At 36.3% G+C, this 13,430-nt stretch overlaps 1 protein-coding gene across 3 annotated transcripts in view; it reads left to right on the top strand.

The window, feature by feature from the left end:
• LOC139766569 (mitogen-activated protein kinase 14-like) overlaps positions 1 to 13,430 on the top strand; it is an 84,125-nt gene that overhangs the window by 56,186 nt on the left and 14,509 nt on the right. The window contains exon 7 of one of the 3 annotated variants that reach the window (XM_071695390.1): positions 3,028 to 3,107. The exons of 1 other annotated variant lie outside the window; for it this stretch is intronic. In XM_071695390.1, coding sequence (XP_071551491.1) covers positions 3,028 to 3,107 — 80 coding nt within the window. Of the gene's footprint in view, positions 1 to 765; positions 846 to 3,027; positions 3,108 to 13,430 lie in introns of all 3 variants that reach the window. One more of the 3 variants, XM_071695391.1, reaches the window with a different exon arrangement.

Raw genomic sequence — 13,430 nt, 5'->3', positions numbered from 1 at the left:
AGTATGAACTAGATAGCTTAGAAAGAAGAAGAGAAAGATGTATGAGCTAGATAGCCTACAAAGAAGAGAAAAATGTGTGTTGAACTAGATAGCTTACAAAGAACAAGAAGAGGAAGATGTATGATAATGTATGCATGGCAACAAATTGAAGGCATGAAAAAAAATAATTGAACTTGAAAGCCTTTCAGAAAGGAAGATATTGAATGATTATATATTCGGTGGCACATGCTTGCCATGCCATTTTGGCAGTATCTCTTCATAGGTACTTCTAGGTTGGCATCTCTCTCTCTCTCTCTCTCTCTCTCTCTCTCTCTCTCTCTCTCTCTCTCTCTCTCTCTCTCTCTCTCTCTCTCTCTCTCTCAATGCCTATCTGTGTGTTTGTCTACTTACATATCTATCTGTCTATCAGTCTATCAAACTCACACATATAGCTGACAACACATGAATCACCTGTTCCTAAGTTCATGTGGTGAGTACTTCATGTAAGCCACCAATTTGGTTGAAGCTCATCATAGATATTTCTAACTCTGTCTCTCAAGATTGTAGCAATAATTGATTAGTAACTGCTGCTAACAACATATTTAATATGAACCTGCAGTAAAATGAAATTATCTCTACCTAGTTGAATGTGTGTTTAGCAGCATCCAAAATTCTAACAGCCTTGCTTGAACTACCTTGTTTGACTCTGTGTGGTTGTTTTTGTTGATATGCAAGAGTTGTGGCTGTCCTAGCATGTGCTGTTGTGGCCCTTAGTTGAGACTTTAGATATCCAGCAGCTCAATCTTATCATCGAGCTTTTGGGGACACCACCACAAGAGTACCTCAACCGCATCACCTCTGAATCGGTAAGTCAGTATTTCACAGCTTTCTCTGCCACTGTGACTACCACTTCCAACAATTGTGATGCTTTTTCATGTAGCTTTTTGATCATGCTTCTTTTAGTCTTGAAAATGGGTGTATATGGTGGCTTATAATGATCAGGTTTTTCACTGTTAGCTTGTATAGATAATGCCATTTTACTAGAGCACACATCTTGTACAGTTTTTGCATGAATGGATGAATGCACATATCCTTCATTTTTTGAAGATTTTCACCTCATTACCATCCTTCCTCACAATGAAGCCCACATTTTTCAGTGTATTTGACTGAAGTGAGTGGAAGTAGATGTTGAGAGAGAATGATGTTAAAGCAGAAAAAGATTTTGTGAAAAGGACATCTTGATGGAGAGATGCTTAGATTATAGTGTATGGAAGAGGTTCTGCTAAAGTTGCCTTATTTTGTAATAGAGGGAGGCCTGTAAGATATGCTTAGAGAGATAAATTAACTTACGTACCACTCTTCCACTTTGAGGACCTAGCATCATCCAAATAATTAAAATGGATTCATATTAGCCCAAGACCCTTACGTCATTGTGTGATCAGGTGTACAAACCAAACTGAATGACAGTGAATAGCTCCATGCCAACTACACAATAAGTTGTACTTTGCTGCGCTTAGATTATGGTGTATGGAGGACGTTCTGCTAAAGTTACCATTTGTAAATAGAAGGAGGCTTGTAAGATATGATTTGATTGATAAATCAACTTATGATACACTTTCCCTATTTGAGGACTTGGCATCCTCCTGATAATTAAGATTGATTCAGGTTAGTCCAGGACTCTACTATTTATTGTGTTATAAGTTCTTCAGACCATACTAAATATGACAGTGAATAGCTCCTTGCCATCTACACAACAAGTAGTTTTTCGCTGTGCTTGCTTGGCCTCAGGATTGAATCAAGGTCTTGTATCTTATTGAGAACAGTACCCTTGCACCATATGTTCCCCCATTAATGCTTAATAAAGTTTAAATTAGGTATTGAATGTTTAATGTGTGATAGTTTGTTGTATGATATCATTATAAAGCATATTGAACCAAGAGTGAGAGCTCTGTCATGTGTCATGTTAATATATAATGCAAATTAAAATAATCAGACTCATAATCTTGAGTTGCAACAGTAGAAAATTAATTTTTTTTCTGTGCTGTAACATATAAAACAAAATTTTTTTTTTATCATAGAAATATCTTTTCAGTCACCCACATTGGTTCAAGAATGTGTTTTTTTTGTACAAAAGTACCTTTACAATCACCCATATTTATACTGTGCTCAGTGACATCCTGTCTCCTCCTCCACATTTATTCCTCAGTCAGGTGTTTAATCTTCTTACTGATATATCTTCTTTTTGGTTCTTTACCTTAAATCTTTTCTGATATTCTTTTTAAGTACTTGATATGTACTCTTTCACTTTGCCATCATACATTTTCTAAATTTTATTTTGACATTCTGCCCATTTCATGACATTCCATTGTATATTTCTACTCTATTCCACATAGTAAAGTGATTGTTGATGCACTTTTACTTGTACATCATAAAGATACTCATATGTCCATCATTTTCGATTCCCACTATAAACTCATTTTCTGTTTGAATCATTCTCATTGTACAGTCTTTTGCGTGCTAACACAAGATTGTATCAAAACATTAATATCAAAATATTAGCATTGATTTCCCTACCTCAATTGAAATTGTGTTTGAGACTGTAAGATAAATATATGTACTGTCATTGCCCTTGATAATACTCTATTGTAATGTGCACTAGTTCCCAATGCTGGGAAAATAATGAAGTTGATATGTTACATATTTTTTAAATTATTTTCAAAGTTTCCATGTTAATGATATGTTTTGGATGAAAATTTTTTGAAAATTCATGTATAGCAAACTTTTGAGTGGATTACTTTATTGAGATGCCTTACACAGCTTCAGTTTACAGTATTATTTATTTCCAGTTTTTTGTTTATACACTTCTTCATTACCTCTGTTACAAAATTTTTGATTTTAATGTTAGATACTGGTGATGGAGTGGTGTAGAAACTCAGCAATATAAAACTGTTCATATACATCTCTTGCACAATGGTGTTTTGGCAAAATTTACTGTGTTATTGGTCAGATTTCACCTTTGATTGTTGGGTTCCCTTAGCCCCTTATCAGACATAGACCAGCTGAACAAGATTATGAAGCTAGTGGGAACGCCCAGTCAGGACCTTATTGATAAACTCTCCAGTGAAGAGGTTAGTTCCTCTTGATGCTGGAAGTATCAGGATTATTTTGGGCCACTTGGATTGCTGTCATATCTCAGAGCTTGCTAGAGTACTGCTTCAATATTTGTCTCTTGGTGCTTGTTTATCAATTTCTACTAAAACAATTTTCCACATGCTTCATAGCTTAAGGCACCCCTCATCATTACTCTCACCATTGTCTTGTCATATTTAATTGACTAATAGTACCTTTTTGCCAATGTTTATCATCTTGCTGGTTTTGAGTACCACATGGAATGGGCCTGAAATCCTTAATGAAACGTGTGCTTTAATATATCACCGCAGTTAATCATAATGTATTCTAATTTATTGTTATTGTTTCACGTGGATGTTTATTTCATTATCATTTAATCCATGTGTTGAGGATTTTTCTGCCTGTCTTTTCATTATTGCTGTCCTACTTTTACTAAGTAAAAACATCTTAGGAGAGATGAAGAGTGATCACCAGGTTAGTTGGGAAGAGAAAGAGTGTGTGTGATTACCCATGTGTAATTACTAATTTGTACTTCATGGGGAGGTATTTCTACACTTTTGGGGCCCCAACTCTTGAACTTCGTTAGCTATCATACAAGTTATTTAACCTATGTATCCTGTTCACACCTGCAGTCTCATAACTTATTTCATTCAATCCATCCACTGCATTTTTCCTTTAAAAGTACTTCTGTACATCTTTTCTAACAAGACTCTTGCTAAATTTCAAGTTATGGCCTCTTATTGTTCTGGCACTGTATCTATCATACATCAACTAATTGGATAAAAAATTCTAAGTTTGTGATCAGACCATCCCTTACACTTCCTCCATAGTGGAAAATTCAAGGTCTTTAACTTTCCCTTATAGCTCAGTTTTCATAATTCAGATACTCTTTGTTGTGGTTAATAATCTATTCTTATTTTCCTATACATACTGAACAGGGAGGAAGTTTTATACTCATAGGTTCCCATTTCTCAGACACTCTCTGTTATCGTAGAACATTTTGAATTTCTTTATGATGTCCTCTTTTACTATGTCATAGTTCATTGTATTCATCCACCACCCTTGTGCCATTAATTTACTTCCCTTACATCATTTTTAACAAGTTCCTTGCTTAATTTTGTTATCTCCAAGTTGTTCTATACTTACATCTTTTGAAGAACTGATTATTGTCTTGGTCAATCTTTCCTCACTCATTCTCTCCATGTGCCCAAACCATTTCAAAACACCCTCTTCTGCTCTCTCAACCACGCTCTTTTTATTTCCACTCATCTCTCTTACCCTTACATTACTTACTCGATCAAACCACCTCACACCACACATTGTCCTCAAACATCTCATTTCCAGCACATCCACCCTCCTGCACACAACTCTATCCATAGCCCACGCCTCGCAACCATACAACATTTAAAAACTTAAATGATCTGATGAAGTCCACCTCTCTTTCATATCTCTTCCATGGTGGAGAAATTTATGCCTTGGAAGTCCACCGCTTCTTCTTCTCTCTTCTGTGTTGGAGAAGTGTAAGCCTTTATCCTTCCCCTTTAACTCAGACCCATTGATTCTGCTACCATCTGTGTTGCCTTTCTCTTGACTCTCTTAGCATTTTGTGCTTTAGGTGTGGTGAACACTTTTAAGAAGCACACACTAGTTTTAGCCTTAATTAGGATGTGATCAGCTTCCTGAATATTTCTTTATCCATATATTTGAATACTATTCTAATATTTGCCAAGAGAAAGTGTGTGCGTGTGTGTGCTTATATGTTTACTTACCTGTTATTTATTTCCTGTTTGTGCTGTACAGGGAGGGAGTTTTACACTTATGGTTCACCATCCTTTGAATTTTCACCACTATCATAAAACTTTTTAAATTTGTATGTGCTGTCCAGGTGTGTATTGAAAGAAGGGGGATGACCAGGGCAATTGCCACCATTGGGCTATATATTATGCAATAAACCTACTCCATAATGATGATGATTTCCTTTTTTTTTTTTTTTTTTTTTTTTTTTTTTTTTTTTTTTTTTATTAATCCTACTCTTCTATGTATGTATGCTTTAATGTTTCTGTGATTCACACAACTGTAGTTCCCAGTGAAATAGCTGTGTCAGATTCATCACTGCCCTAAAACACTGACATTTTTATAATAGACTTTTCTCTTTATTCAAAAGAAATTATTTTATTTTTGTCAAACAAAACAGCTTTGATTATTATGTTATTTTATCAAGTATCCAAAGATTATTTAATAATGGTTTCTGGTCAAAATGTAAACTTGCTTTTACGTTATTTATAGCTGTATTCAGTTTTATGAGAATTGAACCATATTTAGTGATTTGATTTAACATCCACTTAACTCAAAAAGTGCAAAGTGCAGAGATACAATGTGTCCATATGCACTGCTCGTTTTGAGCTTTCCATCAGTACTTGGTGAGTTTATAATTCACCCCTTGATCTCATCATGGATATGCACCTGATTCTGACCTTGTTTATTGTTAATTCATTCAGTCATTTCCATTCATCCACTGTACACTTATATTGTAATTTCATGCTGAATTTCATGTTGTCGTTAGCTTAATTTATACCTAATGTTTTCAAGGAACTGTTCACTGTCTACATCATTGGTCTGTTTTAAAAACTCTAGAAGCTTGTGGCGAAGTTACCCTTCATTCTTCTCTCTTCCTTGGTGTGCAAATTTAAGGCCTTTGGCTCCTTGTGGAAGGTCTTATGAGAATATGATGTGGGGGAAAGTTACAAGAAGCAGAGAGAAATTTTTAAAGAGAATGTGAGGTGTGTGTGCAAGTAGGAAGAAAGGATAATGAATTGTTCCATGAAAGTTGGTCTGCTTAAATGTTGTAACTCAGCTCTCTTAATTTTGATACCATTTTTGTTGCCCACCTGTGGGCTTCTCTTTTAGCACTTTATTTTTCCTTAGGTGCTGTTACTAAATTCACTAAGCATGCTTTAGTTTTGGTTTTGTGCAGGATGTATGAAAAGCCTGCAGAGTATTTCCATAGTTATGAACTTGATTGTAAGTATAAAATATGCTAGAATACAGATGATGATCTTAACTATTCTCCAGAGTTGGGACTCTGGTGACGTTAGGGATGATGTCATCTCCCAGTTTTTTCTCCTCCACACAGTCCTGCAGCTAATTCCCTGGTACATGATATTCATATTGAGGATTCTTTCACTTTAAGCCATCCTGATTACTTTACATTTACTTGGGTAGAATTTCATTAACCATGCCTCCAACCAACATTATAAGTTGATGTAATCCTCCCTGCTTTTCACTTCCCTCGTGACCAGTGCATCATTTGGAAACATATTTAGGTAGGAGTCCATACTATCTGGCAAGTCATAGATCAAGAAGAGTAATGGTCCAAAAACAGAACCCTAATGCACTACACTGGTAACCTCATCCCATTTGAAATGGCTCCTCTGACATGTATCCTTTGTTTCCTTTCACTATGATGATCTATTAATCGATTAAGAAGTCTTCCTTATCCCTTTCAGGTAATCTACCTTCTTAATCAGCCTCCAAAATGGTAGTGTTAAATTTTTTCTCTTAGTCTAGATAGAAAGTGTATCTCCAGCCTTCTCCTTTGTCTAAAACTGAGCTTGCTCTCATGTAGAAATTAGAGAGGTTTGTTACACAAGACCTCCTTTCAGAAACTCTTTTGTCTTTCACGTAGGTGGTAATTTCTCCTCTGTAGGAAGTCATACATTTGTATCACATTATTCTTTTAAAGGTTTCTTTTGTTCCTCCTTTCTTATCCTGTTGTATTCATTCCTTGGTTGCAAATTCTGGCTGGCTGGAGTTCTGCCTATTCCTTCATCACTGCACATCTTGGAGTTCCTTAGATTTTTGACTTCTTTTATTAGACCAATCTTCCTTCGTCTTTAATCTTCTTTGTGTATTTAAGGCTAATGGTACCCATGTCCCTAAGCCTTCATTGTAATTTCACATTCACCACAGCACCCAGATTCCTGGCAACTGAACTTCATTTCCCATTTTACCATAGACATTATCGAGTTTTATGTATTTTCCATGACTATTTCTCCTTTTCAGGTCTTGCCTCATCTTTGCTTTTTTAACATTCTTATTTGCCATGTACGTAAACTAGAGCATTATATGATCACCTTTTCCTGTTGGTGTGTCGTATGATATTCTAGATATCCATGCTATTATATGTGAAGATATGATCTAACTGTGATGATGTATCAGTCCCTGCCATCCAGGTCTGTTCATAGACATGTTATTGGAAATTTTTCTGTATTCTTCAAAAAACTTATGTCTCTATGACTCCTTGTCAACATGAGATTCCAAGTTTCCCTCATAGTTTAATCCAGATTTCCCCTGTAGTTTTTTCATAATTGAAATCCACTCATATTATTACCTTATCATCTCTGAGAAGAGCATGTTTTTCTGCTTCATATACTACATCCTGATTGTCCTCACACTGTTAGCATTGCATAGATTTGGGAATTGCTTGAATTCCTTGGAAATTTATATCAACACCACTCGTCTTTTTTTGTAGGTACTCTTCTCATTATGTATTGCTTGAATGTGTTGTCTTTCATTTCTTGAATCTTATGGCTATCTCTAACGTAAAGGACCAGTCCTCCACCTCCTTTGCCTTTGCTTTCCCTCTTTGGTATCGTATACTTCTTTAGGCAGAACAAGTGAGATCTCGCCATTTTAGTAATCTATGTTTCTGCTGCTCCAACAATATCAGGTGCACTTACCCTTGTACAGTCCTTTCATTCCATCTCTTTACCATTACATACAAATCCAGCAGCATACATATACTTTAATTTCAGTGTTGCAGTCTTGGCAGGGCTTCTCCGTCCTGTTGCTTCATTTTTCATCTCCAGTTTATCGTATCTAACTCTGTTCTTTGCTTTACTCATTCTCTTCATTTGGTCTCTCACATTATATGACTACCCCACTGAATTCCACCTTGTCTTAAAGTTTGTTTGCCTAAGTACTGTCACATCGTGGCTAAATAGCTTCAAGTCAATGTTTCAACCTGTATCTCTGGCTCCTGTTCCTTTTGGGAACTCCCTTAAGGGAGTAGCAATAGTAAAAGAGTCAAAAGTAGCCTTAACTGGTAGGATCCCTTATATCTTCATCATACCCACCAATTCCTCCTTTTTTTGATCACCATGGTTGTGTTTGTCACGTCTGTAGCCTCCAGTAATCTTTTTCTCCCCTTTCTTCATCTGATTTATTATCTTCCAGACCAAAAATAATGGCATTTATGTTTGCCAGCTTTCTGTTTTACAAGTTTGTTTGATATTGGTCCACCCATATTTCAGCTAGATCCTTCAGTGTTGAATTGTGAACCTCCGTGTCTATGATTTTCCTTAAATATCCCTTCTAGCTTACAAGCTTTTTTCTAAACGTTTCATCAACTTGTTAATAAATAAGCTTCCATGATTACTCCATTCTAATATGTATCCTAGTTTGTACAACTTCAAGGCTTTGTTCTATCACACCAATCTTGTTGCTCTATGTCTGTTAATCTGTAGCTGAAATTGCTTCTTCTGCACCTTTCTGCCCACTAATTTCAGGAGATTCAGTATGAGTTACAGTCATTTCCCCCAACTGAACAGCTTCTTGGTCATCTAGAAAAGACCTTTGTGACATAATATGATTTTTAAAGATTTTACCTTTGATCATGTGGTTAAGTACATTCATAAAGCCATTGACTATATTGAATCTCTGCTCATACCCATTGACCATATTTATCAAATCCTCAGGTTCCTCCCTTATCTTGTGACACCTTGCATGAGCTTTAGATTAATTGCTCTTTCCATATTTCCACCTCATATTATGCATATTTCTGATACTTTCCCTTTTTTTTTCTTTTTTTCAAACATCTCCAAACTACTGATGTCTGGTGATTTGTGCTTTGTCTCTCTTTTCTCTTTTCTTGTAGTGGATCTAGTCATAGTTTGCTGGTCATCATGATACTTCCCCTGGTGTGAATCCATTTTTTACTAATATATAATTGAAAAAGTTGAGATTATAGAAAAATTTAGTTGTTTAATATCATGGTTAACTTGACTGTCACTACTGCTGCTGCTGGTCATCCTATCTGAACTAAGTTCCTTGCTTTCTTTTACTGATCCCTATTTTCTTAGTTCAGTAATGCTAAAGATCATAACTTGTAACCCCAAATCAGCAAGAATAACTGTGATATAGCTTGCTGGCATGAAAATAGGATCTCTCCAAGAAATATTGAATAATCATCTATGTTGTCTCTAGTTGTATATATTTTACCATATGTTATTATTTTATTATTTATTTTATTTTGCTTTGTCGCTGTCTCCCGCACCTGCGAGGTAGCGCAAGGAAACAGACAAAAGAAATGGCCCAACCCACCCCCACACACATGCACACACACACACGTCCACACACGCAAACATACACACCCACACATCCCAACGTACACACATATATACACACACATATACACGCATTCACACGATTCACACTGTCTGCCCCTACTCACCCCCATCGCCACCCCGCCACACACGGAATAACATCCCCCTCCCCCCCTCGTGCGCGAGGCATCGCCAGGAAAAGACAACAAAGGCCCCATTTGTTCACACTCAGTCTCCAGCTGTCATGCAATAATACCCGAAACCACAGCTCCCTTTCCACATTCAGGCCCCACAGAGCTTTCCATGGTTTACCCCAGACTCTTCACATGCCCTGATTCAATCCATTGACAGCACGTCGACCCCGGTATACCACATATGTTATATATGTTATATATTCTCATATTTACACATCTTTATGTTAATTCTTAGACATTCTTACTCACTTAACCCAGTTAATAACATTATTTTTGCTTGGATATCCTGTAAATGTATCATATTTTAGAATTCTAGTTTACTAAGGTTGGCAACATAAGATATTTTCACTCCCGATTGTTACTAAACTCATAAGAATTGGCATGCTCAGACATGACATTGAAAAGATATGTTATTCAAGGGCCCCTTCGCAAACCACTCCCCAACCCGCCTTTACTGGTACTTGATAGGCCTGCATGAATGAACATAAGCTTACAGTCTAGGGTGTACTTCTCAGCAGGAGGGAGAGAATTTTTCCTAACATTTCCTTATCCATACAATTGAATGTAATTTTAATATTTGCCAATGGACAGTTGACTTCTTTCTCAGTTCTCCTGATGGGAAACTCTGACGACAGTTTAGGTACAGTATCAACACCTAGATCTCGTTCACATATCACTTCCTGTGATTCATTCCTCTCAAATAGTATTCATAATGGGAGGTGTACTTTCTCATCCTCATTATTTTGCACTAACATAGATTGAATCTTACCCCCCATTTATTTGATCAACTTTGGAGTTTGTGTGGGTCCTATTGTAAGATGATGCATGATTTTCATTCCTTGTTTCTTTCATAACCTTGGCATGATCCTCAAGCTTTTTAAGTATATAATTTATACAAACTAAGAATAGCAGTAGGCCTAAGACAGAGCCGTGCAACACTTCACTTATAACTTCAGAATCATTATGAGAATGTGCCTCTTATCTGTGTTCTTTGTTCCCTCACACAATAACCCTTATGCTGCAAAGGGGTTTACATTAATTTAATTGCCTTTAGATCTATCGTCTTCATCAACCACTGATGGGGTAAAGTGTCAAAGGCTTTGTGGTGCTTTAGGAACATGGTCTACCTGTCGATCTCCCTATTCTAAGACCAAACTTGTTGTCTCTAAGTTAAGAAGTGCTCCTTTTTAAGTCATGTATTTGCTTTGTAATTATCTTTTTCAGAGTATTACAAGCAACAGTCGTCAATGAAAAACATTATTGTATGTGTAATTGTTCATATTTATTTTTTTTGCTCTGTATGAAGCTTTACATTCATGGGGCTCCATCTTCTGAACATTTCCGATTATCATACAAGTTCTTGAATTTCTGTATCTGCTTTCACCAGGTCTTCTGTAAATTAATTCCATTCATCAACCACACTTATAGATAAAAGTATTTCTCATCAGTTTTAACGTGTTTTTTGCTTATTTCATTTTGCCCTTTGGTTGGTCTATTCCTTTATCTCTCACATAACTTTTTATATCCACATCATCAGTCTATTCTAAAGACATAAATGTTGTGATCAGGTTGCCCCCATACTCTTCTGTCTTCTAAGATGGGCAAATGTGTTCAAGCCTTTTTCTTTAACTCATCTATCTTCATTCTGGTACTGTCTTACTATCTTTTATGTTCTCAGTTCGTTGTTAACTATTTACTTCTGCTCTAGGTGTGTTGACCAACCTTAAGTATTTTCTAGTTTTGGCCTTATGTATGATGTGAACAGCTTGCTGGGTAGTTCCTTATTCATGAACTTTATTCATTTCTAATGATTACTAACAGACACTTGGTATCCTCGAACATTCTCTTAAGTGGGACTCTGGTGACAGGTTAGTGACAGTTTAAGAGGTTCATTATAGATTACATTTTTCCCCTGAAACCATGGTGTGTACCAATTAGATAATTGCATGTGTGCAGGAATTCATACATTTGCTTTTTGCTTTCTGATTATCTTTTCCATCACTGTACAGACTACACTTATCAGGGAAACTGGTTTGTAGTACATCACCTCCCCTAGTCTCCTTTTTTATAGTTAAGTGTAATATTTGCCTTTGTCCACTCCATGACACTTGGCTGTTTTCCAGTGACATCTTGAACAACATATAAGTGGTTTGTCAAGTGTGTCTGCACATATCATGAGCATGTGGACATATTTCATGGAGGGTCTTGGGTTATGGTGAAACAAAGTTTGTGGTGCTTTGGGATGAGTGATGTCTAGAGCATAGACAGGTAACTGTGACTCATGTTTGTCAGGGGAGTGTGGCTTATGGTGGGTGTATGTCTGGTGGGATGGAGTTGAAGACTGAGTTGGTAGGGCAGCTGTTGATTGCTTTTAAGGTTTTTGTGTGTATGTCTTTTATTGTCAGTTTTATAACTGTTTGGGTGAGGGATCTGTGAATTAGAGGTTGCTAAAGTGTGAGACAGGGGTATGCCTTTTGCTTCTAGTTAAGGGTTGGTAATTAGTTATGGAGTAGTATGTTGTGCTGCAACATAGGTTGAATACAAAGCATGTTTTGGTAGGTTGAATACAAAGCATGTTTTGGTGGGATTGTGTAGGTGTTGGGTGTTTGTGGTTGCTTGGCAGCCAGTGGTGCACTGTTTTGTGTGGTTTGCAGCTTACTTATGTATGCTTTTAAAATGGCGGGAGACCAAGTGGATGAGGCATATTTTAAGAATGAAGCGAATGAATTGTTTGCCATTTCCTGCATTAGTGGGGAAGCATCAGGAATAGACAAATGAATAGCTTCATCTTATCCCAGTGATATCAGGTTAGATTGCTCTTATTTGGTCTTTAAATTCAAGTTCTTTATATTCTAACCTTTCTTCTGTTTGACATTCATAAGTTTACATGTCTAATTACCTATTTGTATTGCACAGCAAAGGAATTTAGTACTCCTGGGGGCCCAATCACTATCACTTATTTTGTTCTGCTTTGCACCTTCATCACTCGGTGTATTTCCCTCATGTATATCAGTTTTTGTTTTGTCAGTATCGTGTTATGGTCTCTCATTGCTATGTTCTTACATCTTTTGAAGACCTGTTTACTTTTAACATCATCGTAGTGGATTATAACTTTGCCCCCTACTTTTCTCTCTTACATATATTTGACAAGTTTATGTATGTATGGCCTCTAACCTCACATTGTAATTTAGTTTTCTTAATTCAAGGAGTGTACTTGCTAATTTTGTCTTGACATGCTCTAACTAAACTTGAGAAACATATTCTAGTTTTGCCAAATATATGATGTATACAATATACTTAATATTTCATTTGTGTAATGTACAGTATTCATACATGTTTGTGTGGATGTTTGTATATGCATGTAAATAGTGATTGTTAATTCTGCATCTTTGTGAAAAAATTCATGATGCTTCATGCATGTAGTGATATGCAGTACTGCATGGCAATTGAATTTGTTTGAAAAATTTCTATCCGGTTTGATATAGACATGGAAAGTACTTGGTGCTATAATCAGCATCCTGGAATCGTGTTAATTTTCAAGGACATAAAGGAATGGCAGAAAGAAATTTATTCTTTGAACATGCTTATTTTAAGATCATGTCTATACAGTTTTTGTTTTGATAGTTGAACTTTTGTCTCAGTCTCTGGTTTCTGCTAATAAGAATTTGACTTTTTATATATAAGACATCACTTCCTGACACTGCCACTTTAAGGTAGGAAAGGCGAGCAGGTATAATAACAACAT

The sequence above is a fragment of the Panulirus ornatus genome, chromosome 58 (genome assembly GCF_036320965.1).
Source record: "Panulirus ornatus isolate Po-2019 chromosome 58, ASM3632096v1, whole genome shotgun sequence".
Taxonomy (NCBI): domain Eukaryota; kingdom Metazoa; phylum Arthropoda; class Malacostraca; order Decapoda; family Palinuridae; genus Panulirus; species Panulirus ornatus.
This window is presented reverse-complemented; position numbering and strand designations above follow the sequence as displayed.